This window comes from Pelophylax lessonae (assembly GCF_965119305.1).
Source record: "Pelophylax lessonae genome assembly, chromosome: 5".
NCBI classification, from domain to species: Eukaryota; Metazoa; Chordata; class Amphibia; order Anura; family Ranidae; genus Pelophylax; species Pelophylax lessonae.
The window spans coordinates 176,166,016-176,187,580 of NC_138772.1; the positions used below are offsets into that span (position 1 = coordinate 176,166,016).

The window sequence follows — 21,565 nt, forward strand, 5'->3', positions numbered from 1 at the left end:
AGGATACACTTAAAGCAGTTCCGGGCACAGAAGTCAATTTTCAATAAGCATACCCCCGGGACAGTCAGGGCTAGCACATTCCACAATGGCTAGCCTCTGATCTGTCCCGGTTCGCACTTACCTTTTAGAAGAAATACTTACTTATAAAATTTCTTCCACAGCGTTTCCATCTCTCTTGTGGGCAGCTGAAGCCGGCGCGGTCCTCTTCTGTGTCTTCTTCCGCGTCTTCTTCTTCGTCCCAGAATGCGCCTGGACCGGCCCCTCTCGTCACTTCCGGTGCGGCGCCGCATTCCTCCACAGCTTCTGGGCATGCCCAGAAGCTGTTTAGCAGGGGAATGCGGCGTCGCCCGGAAATGACGAGCGGGGCCGGTCATGTCGCATTGATTCCTGGGAGCTATGACGTTCAGCTCCCAGGAATCACAGCGAGACAGGAAGTGACGGGGTGAGCCGCGGCTCCGAGGGAGGAAGTACTCTGAGGTGAGTGTCTTCGATCTTCAATTAAAAGGTGAGTGAACAAAAAAAAAATAAATAACTATCCAATTCCTTTTCAGGTCAGGTCTACCTAGCGGAGGGGCACAAAAAAAAAATATAGTTTTTGTGCCCGGAACTCCGCTTTAATAAATGTGCCTACCAAAAAAATATTTACCACAAGAGTAATAAATAAAATAAATAATTAATAATGGTCAAGAAGGAGTAGGGAGATTATATTGCACATTTTGCAATTATTGATACTCTACTAGGAAAAGTAAATTAAATTTTACACAGAGGAATCAATGATCTTTTATAAAACGAAGAACTAATGGTTTTCTGTAAAGTTGAATAAACTATAATATACACTGGGGAATTATTAATATTTTGCAACAGGGAGTAAGCCATATTCCAGAGAGGATCTGAAGGGATTTTTTTTTTTAAAGAGAAGCCAATTATATTAAGAATACATAAGAATGCAGCTAAAGTCATTAATTCACTTAATAAAAATGTCTGTATTCCCCTGCTACATGCCAATCCTGTGCTATCCACATGCTGCAGAAGAATTGGACACACGTTAACGGTTGCAGACTCTGGGTTTCTTGTGCTGTCCCTGTTTGAAATTTGGAATAAAGTTTGAGCATCTCTACAACAATGGTGTGTGGCCAACTCTTTCTACTTTGCTGTGTGATGGTTGTGAGCCAGGGTGAACACCCACTACAGAAATTCCTGTATCTGGATTGTGGTCCCGCCTGGAGTGGTGTTACCTTTCTTTTGGGTATTAGTACAAGTGTGTGGAACATGGAACGAGGAAGCAACGAGGAACTCCACAAGTGTGTGGAACATGGAGCGAGGAAGCAAGGAGGAACTCCACAAGTGTGTGGAACATGGAGCGAGGAAGCAAGGAGGAACTCCACAAGTGTGTGGAACATGGAGCGAGGAAGCAAGGAGGAACTCCACATCTTGGCTACTTCGCACATGTGGCTCATCATGGAGTTAGGAAATAGCCCTAATCTTTAACTGTTTACATGACCGTGGCTCTTGCCTGGTCCTCAGGCTTTGGTGAGCACGCCCTTGAGGGAAGCGTTACCCTGTGCAAGGGTTAGTGACCCTGTTCAATGCCTGGCATATTCCAAGAACCCACCCCAAGGGGGAACCTTTCATGTCACCCTTGCTTGGCGCTCAATGATTGAGAGAAACATGAAGGACATGAAGGAACAACAGTCTACGCCCCTTACATGCTTATTCATGAACAGAGAAAGTCTCATAATAATATTGGAAAATTATTTGTAATGAATTGTGTAGAAGAGGATACATGTGCCGACCTTACAGGATGAATGCAAATGTATTTGTACCTGGTGAAAACAAGTAACAATTGAATTAGGGTCCTTTCACACGGGCTTTCCGCCCAGCGGATTGCGTTTTTCTCAGTGGTGATCGATCCATCGATCCCCGCTGAGCAGGCGGATGCCAGCTCCGTCTCCGCTTACTTTGCAGAGACAGAGCTGTCAGATCCCCCCTCTCCTCTATGGGAGATCAGATGAAAACGGACCACCTGTCCATTTTCATCCGATCCTATCCGATCTGAAATAGGGTTTCCACCCATCTGGATTTCACAGACCACATCGGATCGGATAGCAGCGGGTGTCAGCAGACATGTCACCGCTGACATCCGCTGCTCCATACAGGTGCATGGAGCATCCGATCAGATCCACCTGAAAAAACTGACAGGCGGACCTGATCGGAAAGCCCATGTGAAAGGGGCCTTAAAGTAAGCCATTCAATTTATTTTTATATCTATGTTTGTATACCAACAAGACAGTGGGGGGATTTACTACAATGGATTGTGCAAAATCTGGGACAGTTCTGCATTTAGGTCAATCGGCTTCAAGGTTTTATGGTCAAAGCTTAAAGTGATATTAAAGTCTTGTTTTTTTTTGTTTTTTTTTTAAAAATAACAAACATGTGATATTTACCTGCTTTGCACAGAGCAGCTTGGGTCCTCCTCTTTTCATGTCACATGCTGGCGCTCCTGAGACCTCCCTCCTGCCAGGTGCACCCGCAGCTTGCTCTGGGGGCACCCTAGCAGGTGCGCTCCCGAACTGCAGCTCTGTGTGTCCATTTACACATGGAGCCACAGCTCGCCCTGCCCCCTCCGTCTCCTGACTGGCTCACTGGCTGTGACTGACAACAGTGGGAGCCAATGGCTCCTGCTGCTGCCAAAAGCCAATCAGAAGTGTAAGTCCCCGGAGAGCCAAGGCTCTCGTTGACATTGCTGGATGGAAAGGGGGCTCAGGAAAGTATTTTATGTGGGGGGGGGGGGGGGATGGGAGGGCTGCTGCACACAGAAGGTTTTTTATACCTTTTTAGCCACCTCCTGGCTAGGTGCTAGAGAGTGCATGGTTTTTGGGTTTCCCTGCTTAACAGGGGGACTGTCAGGCAAATCTAGGTTCTCTCTGCCTAACAGGGAGCAGTGATCCATTGATAGGGTCTACTCAGTGTGATCAGATGCTGCTTATGTTGTCTGTCTGTCTCACACTAGTCCAATAAGAAGGGGCATATTGGACAGTGGGAGGAAACCTGACAAATGGGAGCATGGGTGTAGATACAGCCCTGGCCATTGGCAGAGGAAATGCCTTAAGGCATGCTGGGTGACTGTATTTATACCACAAGAGTAAATGTGCACGGGGTCTTTGGTTGGAGAGTGGGGTCCCAGAGGAAGGGGGGTCATTGCCCCTCCTCTGTACAGGCTGCCATGCAGCCTCAGGTGGTAGACCTGAGGGCCAGAGTCACAGAAGCTGCAACCCAGATGTCCTGCAGAGCTGACTGGGAGGGAGACACACCTAGAAGGATCTGTTTCTGGCTACTGTGAGTACAGATCTAAGGCTGGCCATACATGATCCAATTTTCTTACAATTTTCTGTCCAATTTTCTTGAAATTTACCTTCAAGAATGTAGTACAAATGCTTGCCTAATTGGATATAAGTGAAAATGTTGTTTAGCTTTTACCTCATATTATGTGGTTTGTGGTAAATCTATCAGAAAATTGTACAACAAAAATTGAACATGTATGGCCAGCCTTAGTCTAAGGGCCTGTTCTGTGAGGGCCAACCCATCAAGCTAGTAAAGCCAGCAGATGGGGTGCTAGCTAAAGGGGATACTGGTTAGTGTCCCGAAGAATCAGAGTTCATGAGTCTGCTGCCAGAGCATGCAAAGGACTTATTCTTCCATACAAATGCAGTATGGTTCAGCAGAGGGTCTGCTATTCAGTTCAACCAAGTGAGGCCAAGTGAAATTTGTCCTCATCTGTTCATAAAGTTGGAGTATCCCAGGAATTCCTTCTGCTATCCAAGCTCTACCAATTAAAAAAAAAAAAAAAACCCTAGACTGGTCATTGGATAACGAGTGGATGAGTGTGCACCTGGCTGTGTAAAAATACCCAAGCAACTGGCTGCAGGATAATCAGAGGGAGACCCAGGGAATTCTTTACTCAGCGATTCCTACGAGGGCAGTGCTACACCTTCGTGCATAGAACGCATGAAGGTAAAAAACGTTCTGCCTTTACAACCATTTTAGTTGAACAAGCTGAAGTTAGAAGGTGATTGGCTACCATGTACAGCTGCATCAGAGTGCTCCAGTTTTAGTAAATCTTCCCCAGTGTGTCTTGATGATGTTTAGCTGTGTCCTGTGAGTCTCCTAAAATCCACAGTACTCTTACTGTATATGCAGTAATAAATATAATGCCCAGTAGGTGGCAGTAACGATTCTTTAGTTTGCAGCCTTTATAATGCTTGAGCCTTTATAAAAATGCTTTACATACTTGCTACATTTTAGTAACACATATTTTTTGATAATTTGAAAGCAGTAGAATTTGTGCATAAAGTATCAGCCCACACAAAACTCATATTTACTTATGGGTGGACACTGGTGATCTAAAACACCCCAAATCTTCTTTTATCAATTGGAAGTCAAGAAGATTAATCCTAGAATTCCCCACTGTCAGTTCCACCAGCAAGGGAAAAGTCTGAGGCTCGGTTCACATTTGTGCGATGCGGGAACGCTGCGAATATGCAGCGTGATCCCGCATCGCATCCGCACATCTGGCAGTTCACACTGCCATATGCGATACACAGGGGGTGTCAATTAAATGTTAACGACACCCCCAGTTTGATCGCATATCGCAATGCGATCTGCAAGTTTGCACAGAATCGGATCGCACAAGTGTGAACCACTGATCCGATTCTGAGGCGGCTCAAAAAATGCCTCATGTGCGAGTTTGCTGCGGAATGCGCTGCGAATTCAGCCATACAAAGTGTATGGCTGAACTTGCATCCGCACAGGAGATCGCAAGTAATGAAGGAGCAGTGCGCTCCGAATTACATGCGATCAGCGCATCCGCGCAAGTGTGAACCAACTCTTATTGTAATTGTTTTATTTTCTGTGAAGTAGACTAAAAATCCAGCCAGCAAGCTGCCCAACACTCCATGGGAATTCCCCTGGCAGGTAGGTGGACATAGGAGCCAAAATACATTTTTATTTTACTGTAAGTGCCCAGACCCAATATAGAGAAGTCATTATGCATCACTGACTTCAAATTTACTTTTTTTAATTAATTTGCCTACCATAATCATTTTTACATTGTTTTAAAGGATTTGCAAATTAAGTCGCGCTAATCATATGATCATGGAGAAGTAAAGTCCATAAAGTCCAAACAATGAATGGAGATGTAATCAAAGAACAGGTCCCCTTAAGGGTGTATGCTTACCACATAGAGGTAAGATATAGGCAAAACTCTCTGTGCAAGTCTTGTCACCTTGATAGTAGATCCAGGCTCACATGAATGATAGACTCAGTAGTCATTGGATCATGGAAGTAAAATGAAGAACGCAATAGCGTAAAACCTAACAGACTGAATGGATTAAACACCACAGTGTTCCATAACATATGGATTAAGTGTAAAAGTATAGGCCACCACCAATAAATTATTCACTAGTAATAGTGAATACTAAGAGGTAAACTATGCATTAAAAAAATTATTAAAGTAATAGGTACCCCTTACCAATAAAAGATAAGGGTTAACACCAAAATATATTTATGTCGTGTTCTGGCTAGAGTCGCCTCTTACCGGACATCGATACAATAGTGACCAAAGTGAAGAAAACAAGAGTGCTGAACCACCACCAGCCAGATTAGCCTCTTACCATGTGAAGATAAAAGTATAGCAAAATGTGCAGATCACAATCCAGTGTAACACACGGAGCCAATATCAAGACACACCAGTGGTGTTAACCCTTATCTTTTATTGGTAAGGGGTACCTATTACTTTAATAATTTTTTTAATTTGCAAATGTTCGTTGGGGTGTGGTCACACTAGAAGTTGCTGCAGTTGAGTTTTTTTCCCTTTAGCGCGGTTATTTTTCTTTATATTTATTGTTTTAAAGGAAACAGAAGATTATTATTTGGTACACCATTCTAAAAAAATTATAATTCTATATACAGTAAATGTTATTAACCGGTAAATGGACAAACATGTCTACAAGAATGCATTTTTACACCCACCAACAAATTGTTTTTTCTTGCTTTACCTAATACATTTATTTTTTTTATGTCTTTCACTTCACCGACTGTAGTCATTTTGTGAGGTCAGTGAGTTTGTTTTTGTGAACAAACCAATATGATCACTATTAGTGATCGACCGATATCGTTTTTTTCGTTGCCGATACTGATATTTTAGCCAATGCATATCGGTATTGGCCGATATTGGCTGATATTTTTGTACATTTACAATTTTTTTTTTTTTTGACAGGTACTTTTGTGGAGGGATCTGGGGGGTCTAAAAGACCCCAAACCCCTCCTCTGCACTTAAAAGCATTCAAAACGCCAAGTTTGGCTGTTTTGAATGCTGTCATTTTTTTAAATCTGGCGCTAGACAGTATTAGGAAGTGATGTCATGACATCACTTCCGGGTTTTTGCATGCAGACCCGATCAGAGCCGAATGCGGCTTTGATCAGGTCTTTGGCGGGCGTGCAGGGAGGGGGGACGTCTCCGCCCGCTCCTAGTAATGACAGCCGAGCGGCATCTCAGCTGCATCGTTTGTCATTACAAGACAGTCGACCGTCGGCTATGGATGCCGGTACCTGGGTGATACCTCTAGCTGCAAGCATCACTCCAGTACATGCACTTTCCCGAATTATCGGCAATATCGGTCACCTTGGTGGCCGATTCCGATATATCAGGGAAAGTGCATATCGGCCCTCGATATATCAGCTTTGCCGATAATCGGTCGATCCCTAATCACTATACCTGGCTGTCATAGTGATCGCATGACTAGGAAATCAGAGTGACTCCCAATTGTTAGGTGAAATCAGAAGCTGTCAGTGACAGTACGGTCTCAGAACTAGGAGAAACCAGCACATATGCAATGCTAACATGGGTAGATTGACCCTTTAACCTTTAACCCTTTAACTGCTAGATCAGTTTTTGTTTTTTTCCCACACAAGTTAAAATGCACATTAGTTAAATTAGTTAAAGCCCTAAAACATTAAATGTTTTCTGAAAGCAGAGTATTATAAATAGGGAACTGTCATGTACGGTTGTGACTGTGGACCCTCCATGCAGCATCTTTTCCTATACTAAAATTAATTTTAGAGTATTAAGTATATAGATACCCGACAGGTCAAGCCTTTTACTTTTTGGTTCTGATGGAACAGTAAACTGACAGATTATTGACAAGTATACCAATGTAGGTGTTACATCACTGCCGGTGAAAAGGGTTAACATCCAGATCCACTTTTTGACGGCGTGTATTGCAGCCGGAACTTTTTTTAATTTGTTTTTTAAATGTTTAAAAGATGGAGTAAGGCTTTAAAGCAGGACTCCAGCCAAAAATGAGATGCAAATGATTAGCCCAAATGATTAGCCCATGATTACCCCCCAAAAGGCAAAATAAAAAAAACATGTTTATGATGCAGGCTGCAGCTTCAATCTAGAAATTTCTCCTGCAGTCCTTTTTTCTGCCACCAGATATCCTCAGTCTGATGGTCAGCATCAACCCACTTTCTTTAAACTCAGGTTGTCCCAGACCCACCCCAGACCATGACTGGACAGTGAAAGAAGAAGCTGCACAGTGATAAGCTCATCTATTTTGCCACTTTGCTTTCTTCCCCAGAGACCACAGGATGCTGATACCAGGTCAAATTCAGGTACTTACACTGTTTGCAATTAACCACTTCAGCCCCGGAAGGTTTTACCCCCCTAATCACCAGGCCATTTTTTGCGATTCGGCACTGCTTTGCTTTAACTAACAATTGCACGGTCTTGCGATGCTGTACCCAAATACAATTGATGTCCTTTTTTCCCACAAATAGAGCTTTCTTTTGGTGGTATTTGATCACCTCTGCGGTTTTTAAATTTTGCACTATAAACAAAAAAAGGAGCGACAATTTTGAAAAAACAAAAACAATATTTTTTACTTTCTGCTATAAAACATTCCTAATAAAAAAAAATTAAAATATATAATTTCTTTTATCAGTTTAGACCAATTTGTATTCAGCTACATATTTTTGGTAAAAAAAAATCCCAAAAAGCGTATATTAATTGGTTTGCACAAAAGTTATAGCGTTTAAAAACTATGGGATAGATTTTTTGACTTTTTAATTTTTTTGTTGTTTTTATTAGTAATGGCGGCGCTCAGCGATTTTTAGCGGGACTGTGACATTGCTGCGCACAAATCTGACACTAAGTGACACTTTTTTGGGGACCAGTGACACCAATACAGTGATCAGTGCTAAATAATATGCACTGTTACTGTATAAATTACACTGGCAGGGAAGGGGTTAATACTGGGGGGTGATCAAGGGGTTAAGTGTGCTCCTAAATTGTGCTTACTAAGTGGGGGGGGGGGGGGGCTATGTGACAGGCACACAGAGATCGATGTTTACACAATCTCATCTTGCCTGTCTGACAGTAGAGCCGCCTGCCTTGTTTACATAGGCAGGCGGCTCTCCTGTCAGTTTCCCTGAAGATCGCGGGAGGCCGGCGGTGATTGCACCCACTCCTCCCGCGGTCTGCCTCCTGCTGTGTCTAATCACGCTGCCGAGACCGCATGTATATGATCATGTGAATCTATGTAATTATGCGCAGGCGAGCCAACCTGCCGCAGTAAATCTGCATGGGGCATTTGGCAAGTGGTTAAAATACATGTAATACATAAGTACAAAGCTGCAAAAGGTGCAAAAGGTTGTGAATTTAAGGTCTACCAAGGGTTCAGCTGTAGGGAATTACATTTAGGACATTTAGGGAAAAAAAAAAAATTAAGGCCTAGTCTGCATATGTTACTGTGAGATACACCCGTTGTATACTGTTGTTCTATTCCGCTAGTCAATAAACACCCATTTAGGGAAAAAATATTAAATTGCAGCTTAGTCTGTATCTGTACGTGTAAGATACACCCTTTTAGATACTGTTGTTCTATTCTGCTATTCAATAAACACCCATTTAGAGGAAAGAAAGATATTAAATTGCGGCTTAGTCTGTATCTGTACGTGTGAGATACATCCTTTTAGATACTGTTGTTCTATTCTGCTATTCAATAAACACCCATTTAGGGGAAAATTAATAATTTTGCAGTGTTTGCTGATTATGTTACTGTGAGATACACCCTTTAAATTTGTTTGGCGCATCTCCTTCCACCACCGAGCATTGCAGGGCGCTTCAGTTTGCCTCCTGTTGCTAACTCCTCCTACTCCGCTTCCTCATCTTCATCCTCTACCGCCTCCGCATCCGAAGCAGTGATCATTTCCAAGGCTTTCAGGGCAGTCATTCACAAGTGGCTCCGAGGGTAGGTTCCTGCACCCGCAAACGCCAGGTACACAATAGTCCAGCAAGGGCACAGTTCTGAAGGATGACGAGGTGGAGGATGAGGAGAAGATGGAGGAGGAGGAACCATGTTCACAGCAGGGTGGCACCCAGATAACAGATAACAACAGATACTACACTTGATCGTAGCCAAAAGGTCGAGAAGCGATGCTGGTGGCATTCCCACCTGACAGCGGGCACAGTGGAAGCACAAGGCGAAGGCAGAGAAGGAGGAGGTCGCCAACGCAGCTAGGGCACCGCCAGCACCTCAGAAGGCAGGGTTAGCATGTATGAAATGTGGAAAAGCTTTGTCGGCACGCCACAATGACCAGGACCACCAGCTGTTTTTTTTTTTTTAAGCCCCTCGGGTGTGTGAACACACTCAGACTATCACCTGGTGGGTGCATAAAAAAGTGCACACCAAAAAAGTGAAACACAAAAAGTGCACAGGGTGTACACATGGTGTCCCTGACCCTGATCCCATTGGGCGCAAGGCTCCTGACGAGGACTGGGGTACTTACACTGGCTAACCTGGCCGAAACCAGGCAGCCCCATTCTTTAGGAGGTCTGTTGAAACAGACCACCCCAAGTTCTAGGTGGGGCTCTCCTGAAGAGAGACCCCGTGAGAGAGGGTGAACCAAGCCAGAAGGCCATATCCACCCCCTCCCAAGACTTTCAGGGACAGGCCCAAGGACCTACACCCTACTAATCAATCTGTGCAAAATAAAGTGTACCGCCACAATAGAAAACACAAAACGTGAGACACACAACACATAAAAGTGGGGAAAGGGATAGTGGAGAAGTGCAAGGTTAGTGCCACGTTGCAATACTATGGCAGGCCCTTCGGCCAGGAATAAAAAATTCCTTTGGTCCTGACTCCTGACCAGAAGGCCCGGCCCTAGAGGCAGGTGTGAAAAACGTGCGTAGGAAGTGCAGTGTCCTTGGTGCCATACTCATAGTGTTGCCATCCACCGTGAATTATGGCACCCCTGGACTGCCACTCCAGGGGCACATACACCACAGGCTTTTCAGAATCCCGGTCCCTGGCAAGACCAGTGCAGCCCTGTCCCCACCAGAAGGCCTCAGAACTTAGACAGCTTTGGGATTGTTATTTTAAGTTATTATCCCTATCCACATTTGTTTACAGAGCACTTGCCATGCTCTTAAGAAAATGTTGCTGCCATTTGCAGCCCTCTAGCCCTTTCCATGTTTTTTTTAGAGCCATTTTAGAGCGCAAAAGTTCAGGTCAACATTGACTTCAATGGGGTTCGGGATAGGGGTAAAGTTCGGGTTAAGTTCAGGTCACGAACCCGGACTTTTTTTTTCAAAACCCGGACATCCAGGTGTTCGCTCAACTCTAAATATGACCAAATGTAGAAGATTCTGCTACACATGGCTAATTTTAAAGCTTGCCTTAAAAAATAGAATGCAAAGCCTACGTATTGAATGCAGAAATTCTTTTTACATCAAAATGAAAGGTTCACATGAATTTAGCTCTGTAATTATGCATATTATATATTTTTTTAACTGCGTAACTGGCTGAATTTGACTTGACATTAACCTCTTGAAGTCTCCATACAGCAGAACACAGAGAGGGAAAGGAAGAAGCAGCACAATGAGCCAGTCAGGTGTGCTGCAGTGCGATGAGTATGCTGATAGAAAGAGAGAGAGAGCTGCTTCTTCTTCACCGCCCAGTAAAATGGTCAGGAGTACACCCCTCACATTTTTGTAAATATTTTATTATATCTTTTCATATGAAAACACTGAAGAAATGACACTTTGCTGCAATGTAAAGTAGTGAGTGTACAGCTTGTATAACAGTGTAAATTTGCTGTCCCCTCAAAATAAATCAACACAGCCATTAATGTCTAAACCGCTGGCAACAAAAGTGAGTACACCCCTAAATGTAGAATATGTCTAAATTGGGCCCAAAGTGTCAATATTTTGTGCGGCTGCCACTATTTTCCAGCACTGCCTTAACCCTCTTGGGCATAGAGTACACCAGAGCTTCACAAGTTGCCATTGGAGTCTTCTTCCACTCCTCCATGACGACATCAGAGAGCTGATGGATGTTAGAGACCTTGTGCTCCTCCACCTTCCGTTTGAGGATGCCCCACAGATGCTCAATGGGGTTTAGGCCTCTAGACATGCTTGGCCAGTCCATCACCTTTACCCTCAGCTTCTTTAGCGAGGCAGTGGCCATCATGGAGGTGAGTTTGGGGTCGTTATCATGTTAAAATACTGCCCTGTGGTCCCGTCTCTGAAGGGAGGGGATCATGCTCTGCTTCAGTATGTCACAGTACATGTTGGCATTCATGATTCCCTCAATGAACTGTTGGTCCCCAGTGCCGTCAGCACTCATGCAGCCCCAGACCATGACACTCACACCACAATGCTTGGCTGTAGGCAAGACACACTTGTCTTTGTATTCCTCACCTGGTTGCCGTCACACATGCGTGACATCATCTGAACCACCATGTCTTTATCATCAGACCACAGGACATGATTCCAGTAATCCATATTCTTAGTCTGCTTGTCTTAAGCAAACTGTTTGTGGGTTTCTTGTGCATCATCTTTAGAAGAGGCTTCCTTCTGGGATAACAGTCACGAAGACCAATTTGATGCAGTGTGCAGCGTATAGTCTGAGCACTGACAGGCTGACTCCCCACCCCTTCAACCTCTGCAGCAATGCTGGCAGCACTCATACATCTATTTCCTAAGGACAATCTCTGTATATAATGCTGAGCATGTGCACTCAACTTCTTTGGTCGACCATGGCAAAGCCTGTTCTGAGTGGAACCTGTCCTGTTAAACCGCTGTATGGTCCTGGCCACCGTGCTGCAGCTCAGTTTCACGATCTTGGCAATCTTCTTATAGCCTAGGCTGTGTTTATGCAGAGCAACAATTCTTTTTTTTTTTAGATCCTCAGAGAGTTCTTTGCCGCAAGGTGCCATGTTGAACTTCCAGTGACCAGTATGCGAGAGTGAGAGTGATAACACCAAATTTAACACACCTGCTCCCCATTCACACCTGAGACCTTGTAACACTAACGAGTCACATGACACATGGCTAATTGGGCCCAATTTGGACATTTTCACTTATGGGTGTACTCACTTTTGTTGCCAGCGGTTTAGACATTAACCACTTAAGCCCCGGAAGATTTTACCCCCATTCCGACCAGGGGGTATTTTGCGATTCGACACTGCGTGACTTTAACGGACAATTGCGCGGTCGTGCGACGCTGTACCTAAACGAATTTGGCGTCCTTTTTTTCCCACAAACAGAGCTTTCTTTTGGTGGTATTTGATCACCTGTGCGATTTTTTGATCACGCGCTATAAACAAAAAAAAGCGTCAATTTTGCAAAAATAGCAATATTTTTCACATTTTTTTATATGAAATTCCCCCCAAAAAAAATGTAAAAATCAAATTTTTTTAACATTTTCAGCCAATTTGTTTTATGCTACCTATGTTTGGTAAAAAAAATCGCAAAAAGCGTATTTTGATTGGTTTGCGCAAAAGTTATCGCGTTTACTAAGAAAGGGAAAGATTTTTGTCATTTTTGTTGTTTTTTTTTTTAACGCGTAATGGCGGCGATCTGCTTTTTTTTGCGGTACTGCGACATTGCGGCGGACAGATCGGACCCTTGACTGACATTTTTGACACTTTTGGGGTTACCAGTGACATTTCTACAGTAATCAGTGCTATATATATGCACTGTTACTGTAAAAATACACTGGTAGTGAAGGGGTTAACTTTATTTGGGAGGGAGGGGCTGTGTGTGTCCCTAGGGGCGTGCTTTCTACTGTGATTGGCTGTGGCTTGAGCTGTAAGGACACTGATCAACGGATCTACATAGTAGATCCATGTGATCAGTGTCTTTACAGCGAGGAGAATGACAGGTCGCTTGTTTACACAAGCTGCCTGACATTCTCCCTCTCCCCTGCCGATCGCCGAGTGGCCGGCGGACATCGGGTCCGCTGGTCACACGCGCGGGGGGGGTCCGTGACCACGCGGGAGCAGGAGCGCGCCTCCGGCGGGAGCGGGAGCGCGCTTCCGGCGGCGCTCGCTCGCTCCCTAGACCCTCACAAGCAAGCAATATAGCCCTACGTTAGTTTGCCTGTGAGGGGCTGACCGCCGACGTAGATAGTCGTGCGGCGGTCGGCAAGTGGTTAATGAGTTTTTTTAAGGGTCAGCAAATTTACACTGTTATACAAGCTGTACACTCACTACTTTACATTATAGCAAAGTGTCATTTCTTCAGTGATGTCACATAAAAAGATATAATAAAATATTTACAAAAATGTGAGGGGTGTACTCACTTTTGTGAGATACTGTAAGTAAAAATGAAACTGAAGCAGAAAAAGTTCCTACACTGTGCTGTAGGCACAATCATTTGCATATTGCCATCAAGCCTGTACCAATCTTTTCTGGATACCAATTTGGAATATTGTTGCCTAGTCAGCAAAACGTGAGAAGAAATATGACATCAAATAATAGATTTTTTTATTATTTTGATTTAGGAGATTCCTACTGTGTCCCATGGGCTCACTGTTGTTGTTTCTAACAATCATTGTATACATTGTACATTTTGCAGTCTTCACAACACAACTGCTGCTACATAGAAAGAAGAATTCATTTTCTCTCTGCTAACTTTCCTAGCTTCATTCCTCTGTGATCAAGAGCTCTGCATGTTTCCAAAGTGCCTTTCCAGAGAGCTCAACTTCATCTGTCAGAATGACTCATGCTCCAATTGATTCTTCGTAATCAACTGGAAAAATGCTGCAAGCTGGTTCTTTCTTTTCGGGTCCTTACAATGACTGGAGTTAGGAACCTCTCGTCAGAAACATATTGGTCAGTTAATAGTGTTATATGGCATTCTGCAGTGTCACTGCACACCAGTAAAAACAGTAATAATAATACATATGTTTGAAGTAAATTATATGCATTTAATCCAACTATTATAAAATATTTTAACTTAAAGTTGAACTCTAGGCAGACACAACAAACACAAGTTAATGCAACCAGGGCCTTCTTTAAGGCAGGGCAAAAGAGGCAGCTGCCCCGGGCCCAGTCATTGTTGTGGGGCCTAAAGCAGCTGCCCCTTGAGCCTGCACTGCCTGAGAATAGTTGATAAGTGGGTTTGGGAGGGCCCAAGAAAATGTTTGCCCAGGGTCCAATCAATATTAAATTAATGCAACACTGTATTTATTAATACATAATGAAATCTATATTGTAAATTTAAACAGTGTACAGTAAGTGCATGAGTTTGACTTGGTATCAGACTTTTGCCCCTGTAACGCAAGGCTCAAACTTACAAAAGGAGAAGCAGCACCAGAAGAAAATGGGTTGTGCTGCAGTGCTCATGAGCTATTAAGAAGCATGCTGATAGGGGTGAAGAGCAGGATGACAAATAGATACCCTTATCAGCCTGCTGTTTTTTAATTTGACCTACCTTTTTGAATAGAATGGTATGTAAAATGAAAGTGTAGTGTGCAGTAAACACTGCGGTGTCCAGCAGAGTGTAAATAGCAGTAGCCGCTTTGTTTTTCAAAGTAGTCCCATCAAAGTTTTGCTTTGAATCCTTATTATTTGCCCCCATCATTATTTGTCTCTGATGTACTTTTTTTTTTTTCATTCGTGCATTTATCAATTTTTCAGCAGCCAGATAATTGTGAACAACCAATACTCCTTTACATACAGTACTCCACAGCCATATTCACTGTGATAGTAGGCATGCCTCTTAAATTTCCTGAATGCTTGTCACGGTGCTGTTGGACACAGCTTGGACACCTAATAGTATCAAATACAGTTCAAGATCCATAGTATGTCAATGAACCATGTCAATAGCAGCTGGGCAGATAGAAACTATTCTGTTACGCTACATGAAAGCAGTTGGTTCCAAAGAGGTATTTTAACAAGCATTCTTCTAAGAATGATTTAAATCTAATTCTGATTTTTGCTGAAGTTAGCATGAAACAAACCCAATATAATTATTCAAAGTCAGCCAGTGGCTGCCAAATAATTACTTAACTATAAATTAATAGAAACTCATGTAGCATATTTCTATTTGTAACATGTTTGTTTAAATCAATTTTGCCTTCCTAGCATCCTCTGAAAACCACTGGGCTTCCAATTGCAAAACACAATGACATATTCCTCCCTTCAGTTTTGATTTGCATGCTTCATCTATAGCCAAATGTAGCTGTTCTTGCAGTAGATTGGGATTATTGGTGTGTGAAGAAATGAGAACAGAAACTAAATAATACTGTATTTAAAGCTTCTGGTAGCGTATTTCTAAAATGAAATTGCAGAAAAAAAATATACTTACAACATGATGATATTGGTACACTAATAGCCAAGAATATCCAGGCAATATCCACTTTGCTTAGGCAAATAGTTTCTCGGTGTGCTGGTTGACTGCCCTCCTCTGTTACATGTGAAATGTTTCCAGGAGTACCAGGTTTCCAAGTTCCAGCAGGTACCAGCCTGTTGAGGAAATTCCCAGTAGCTGTGGATCCAGTTGTAGACATAGTTATGGAGTTTTTTGTGGAGACATCATTTGGCACAGTCAAGTCTAATGTAGTAGTTTCTTCTGATACTGTATGAGGCTTGATGACAGTTTCCTTGCTGCTTTCAATATCAGATATGGTGCTTTTAGAATCCATAGAAGTCTGCAGAGATGTTGGTAATGTAGTCATTCTTGTAATGGCTGGAGAAGTTCCATTCTTCCCTTGTTTAATGGAGAACAATGAACCATTGCGATTTAACACATCCCATAATTTATAATGTGGAGGTTTAAAAGGCACAGACACTGATTCAGTATTATTTGACATTTCACTGGCAATAGTAGGTGAACTCTCAGAAGAAAGGCTTTGCAAAGTACCAGCACGGAGTAAAGAGTCTTTAAGAAATGCAAGAATAGTGCTAGTATGGTCATTCGTAGTTGTAGTCCTCATTGGAAAGCCTGTAAAAAGCTCAGGTTTGAGGTAAGGTTCTGTAGACCCAAATAACCCATCTGTCATATTCCCAAATGCTTTCTGCGCTATTCCTGAATGTGTAACACCCTGAACATTGAACAATGGTGTTGTTGTAAGCCTGGCATTGTATCTACCAGCTTTGTTGCGAAGTGGAGGCACTGGGTCTGAGGATTTTACAGACTGCCGATTGCCAGATCTTGTAGATTTCCGAACAGGGTTGAAAATAACACCTGGTGTCACCATTTCTGCATTTGTAGTAATTTCCTTCAGAATCTGGTAAGATGGTAAGGTTGGATACTGTTCCTTCACTGCAAACACTTTTTTATCCGCTTGTGCCAAAACAAGTAGAACACCTAAGAAAGAGAACATTTGAAAATTAATGAAACTTGTTTAGGGATGTAAAATAAACATTAGATAATCATTATTCAGCCAAAGCCTCATAAGGTTTGCCAGCACTTCTCAGACTGGCAGATGTGGTTAAGACACGTCATTTCTAAACAACTGGAGGTCTACAAATTGTCATTTCTTGTATACAGCTGAGGTCCAGACGAACAACTAAATACACAGTTAATTGCATATCTATGGACTGTTTAGAAAGCTGTTTAGCCAGTTTAGTGAACCCAGAACACCTGTGGTGGCTGACCTAATATTTAGCAGTTTGGCAATACAATGTGATTACCAGCTTCCAATCCGTTTGTGATTGGACTATTTTTTTATTAAAGGTACTTATATAGTGCCTGTTAGGGGAAATACTCTGCGCATAGATGGGATCCTATATGAAAAAATAATGGATGTGAAGTGTATATAAAAAAGTAGCAAACAAACAATAATGTATACATGTTAAAACACATATGAAAAGTCTATATAATAGAAAAACGATTCCAAAGAAAACGTGTATAAAACAGTCTGCTACAACATATGTGTATAACAATAATATTCCAGAAACGTGATAGATCCTCTCAAATAATTCTTCCATCTACCAAAAGAAATAGGAAGCACTTCACCTGAACACCACTTTATGTATATAGATCCTGTGATGAGACCAATCTCGCCACTGGGCATTGGAGAAGCCTGGTTGCTTGCCTCCTGCAATGTGACTATGGACCCTCTCATCAGCCCAATGCTAAACGTAAACCCCATGGCGATTTGACTGTGTTTGTGGCATCTGAACGCTGTTTGGATATGTTGAGCGCTCAGATCCAGGCTATCTGGGGATGGGTTGAATGTGGGGGTTCTGTTCAGTAGACCGGGAGGGTGGTGTACACTGAGAATAGGGTTTGGACTATTTCAAATGGGACAATATATGCATTACCCATATCTCTCAGGAAATAGGGAGATCTACCTTATTCCTGTACACTGTAAGGCACAGGAAGTACCGCTCCTAATATGGTCATTCCAGGAAGTTCAATGAGGAGACGGACTGTCTGAGGTGGCTCTCCATTCACCTATTGTCGGGTGTGCTAATGAACTTGTGAACTGTGGGACCCTGCACTTATGGATTTTAGAAAAAATTATTAATTAGTGCTATAAATAGGTGTTTTAGTAAAGCTGCTAGCTGCAAAAAAAGTGCAAGTGCTCTTTAAAATGTGGAAATGTGAATGCAGCGCTGCTTAAAAGTGTGTAAATAAAGATAAATACAAGTAATAAAATCTACTACCGATCATACTCATAATTATCATAAAATTACAAAATTATAAAAACATATATTCCTTATAACCAAATATATAGGATTAAATAAATATATTGTGCTTAAAATAAAAGTCCATTAATAAATCCTTCCGGAGTGGTGTGTCCTTCCCCAATATTTATAAAGTGCTTGAGTGCTCGATCTGTGCTTTACATGGGGTTTCCCCCTTCAGGTGTCTACTTACCACTAAGTAGATATAAGCAGGCATGAACAATTAGACTTTACACTCAGCGTCTCCACTTTAGCAGGAAAGGACTGTTGCTGGAAGATCAAGGTTCATTCCCCATGTCCTCAGAGAAAGAAACTATTCATAGTGAAGTTCGTTTAAACATCACATTTATTGGGTGTACAACGGGGATTTATACTCACAAACATCACACAGTAACATGCAGAGAATAAAACAGGACGGCTCGGTGGTGTGCTGCTCCCGCAGCATACAATCCTCCGGCCGGAGATCACGTGGTACTCGCTCTACCTATCGCTAGACGCGTTTCGCTGTGACACACAGCTTCATCTGTGATGTGTGTCACAGCGAAACGCGTCTAGCGATAGGTAGAGCGAGTACCATGGTGTTTTTCGGCCGGAGGATTGTATGCTGCGGGAGCAGCACACCACCGAGCCGTCCTGTTTTATTCTCTGCATGTTACTGTGTGATGTTTGTGAGTATAAATCCCCGTTGTACACCCAATAAATGTGATGTTTAAACGAACTTCACTATGAATAGTTTCTTTCTCTGAGGACATGGGGAATGAACCTTGATCTTCCAGCAACAGTCCTTTCCTGCTAAAGTGGAGACGCTGAGTGTAAAGTCTAATTGTTCATGCCTGCTTATATCTACTTAGTGGTAAGTAGACACCTGAAGGGGGAAACCCCATGTAAAGCACAGATCGAGCACTCAAGCACTTTATAAATATTGGGGAAGGACACACCACTCCGGAAGGATTTATTAATGGACTTTTATTTTAAGCACAATATATTTATTTAATCCTATATATTTGGTTATAAGGAATATATGTTTTTATAATTTTGTAATTTTATGATAATTATGAGTATGTGATCGGTAGTAGATTTTATTACTTGTATTTATCTTTATTTACATGCTAATGAACTTGCCTGCTGTCTGCTAAGAGATGTATTGACAATCAGAGTAATGTGTATTGAGGGCTCGTTAGGGAACCATTGTTCTGTGTCTGACTATTGTGTACATTGATTGCCCCCTGGGGCTTCTGTCTCCTTGCACATGGCAGTCCTTCTGGTCAAGCTATCTGACCAATCACTGCTGACTCATTTTCAAGCCCTCATTTGCATGGCTGGAGAGGACCTTATGGGGAACTGCAGGTACTGTGCAATTGACCAATGGGAAAGCGGTTGTTGGGGGAAGGATGTTCCAAATTCTGTATAAAAGTGTGCTGTGTTCTTCCAATAAATGTTGTTCCTATTTTACCCTCAACACAGAGCCTTGTCTCGTTATTGGGGGGATTTATTGTATGCTGTTCCAGTTTGACTGCTAGGAGTGTAAACCCTTCATATGGTTTTTCCAATACAGCTGTATGCAGCATTCATAAGGTTCCAGCTACACTGTTTGCATCATTCCTTGGTTTCCAGTTCGGGAGTTTGGTGTCCTGCAAGTAGCTGTGCCTGTAGCTCTGGAAGGGGAAGATCTCCTAAACGGTTTTAACCCTTTTGTGTACGGGGTGCCGCAACAGATCCACCTTACCAGATGGAGAGACCACCTATGACAGAGGGTCAAGACACACTTTTATTATGATCAATGCTTGGGCATCATAAGATCTCCACTGAACCTTCCATATGCATCTTGCTCAAAAGCCATCCACCGAAAATCACAAATGGATAGAAGAAACTTTCATGGTGTAGTAAGTATGCATACCTGTTTGGAATGCCATTCAGGACCAACATAATTATTGGTTTACAAAGTTTTTATGTCTGTCTGTGACCCTGTTAAGGAGATTCAACCTCTCTATTTGTCCTGTTTACCATTATCATTGAAAGTTAAAGTAAAGAAAATCCCAAATTTTGGGTTGTCCCCAGAAAAGTAATAGAGGGGAAGTCTTCCTATGGGGACCCTAGTTCTGGTGACCTGGTGGGCCCGAAGAGATTCCCTTAATTTGCAGGGATTTTCTCTCACTTCCTGTTATAGTTTTGGGACAGGAAGAATGGGAAATCTGCTCAATGGGACAAAAATTGCAAAAATGAACCTTACAGGGGTTATAATCCTCTCTTACTCTGTCCAAAATGAAAAATAAAAGTTTTGCCTAGTTCTACTTTAAGAGATATTACATTCTATTTTTTCTGTTAACACGCTCCTTTCAAAGCATTGGGCAGTTTTTGCACACCTACTTCAAATTTCAGAACAATTCTGTTATCACAGGTATTTCTACAAGATAAAATGAATTAATAAACATACTACTACTAAACCTACTTTAGTGTACAACATTTCCAGCCATGGACCAATACATACCACACTCAGGGAGCAGAGGATTACCTCTTATTCACTACTTGTAGGGGTGTAAATGCTATTTTTTATCTTCTCCCAGCAATAACTCCACTCCTTTACCTTACAAAGACATAAATGTACTCGCTTGCTGGTACTTGACTCTCACATAACATGACAAGACGCAGCTGTAATACCTATTCTTCAAAAGATGAACCATAGCTGGGGACTGTGTCATCATCAAAAAATAAAATGGAGCCCCACCAGTTTCCTAAAAAGAAAGCTTATGCTGCAAAACATATGCTTCAATTTTGAGCCGTCCCCCGTAGTACCTCTTGTTTGACGCCCAGCAAAGACTGAAATCTTTACTATAAAAACAGAGCACCATAGGCCTCCCTCTTGAGGGGGTGTCACTACACTGCCCATCATTCACTGTGTAATGATTCTTTTTAAAGGTGTACATTTTATTTATTGATGTACATGGCATTGAGAACAGCAAATGAAAACAGCAACAGTATGGCTGCTGTTTTGGTCCAGCATTCGTACTTTACATGTGTTTTCGTCTTACAAGAAATTGACGAAAGCAAGACTAGGAGTAATGGCAGGAAGAGGGGGAGGACAGAAGGAAAGGAGTGCAGGGGGGGGGGGGCTGAGGGGGAGAAAGGTAAAGTGGAGTGATGTGGGTGATGTGGGTGATGTGGGAAGGCTAAAGGGAAGGCTAAAGAAGGAAAATTGGATTCTACTGTATACAGTCCATGGAATCCAAACCAATTTTCAGACAATTCCTACTCAGATAAGTCAATTTATACATCGATACAAAAGCGTTAATGAAGGATTCCCAGGACACTAAGTGGTAGGCAGCAAGGGAGATTTCCACTGAAGAAAGATTTCCTTCTTGGCATAAAACAATAGGTATAAAGTTAGTAGCTACATAAGGTGGGGCAGCAGTACATACTCATGTATACTCAGAAAGGCTAAGGCTGGGGAGGGCTGCTGAGTCAGCTGTAGGGGAGAATTTAGGGTATCGAAAACCTCTGACCAATAGCCTTGGAGCCGTGAACACATCCAAAACATTAGCAAGTATATAGGTTTCGCCAGGCAATGTGGGCAAGTAAGAGATGT

The 21,565-nt window shown here is 42.5% G+C and overlaps 1 protein-coding gene across 1 annotated transcript in view; it reads right to left on the reverse strand.

The window, feature by feature from the left end:
• The window catches only part of TMEM108 (transmembrane protein 108), a 297,769-nt gene that overhangs the window by 20,730 nt on the left and 255,474 nt on the right, over positions 1–21,565 (reverse strand). The window contains exon 4 of the mRNA XM_082259789.1: positions 15,656–16,657. Within this exon, the coding sequence (XP_082115915.1) occupies positions 15,656–16,657 (1,002 nt within the window). The remainder of the gene's footprint in view (positions 1–15,655; positions 16,658–21,565) is intronic.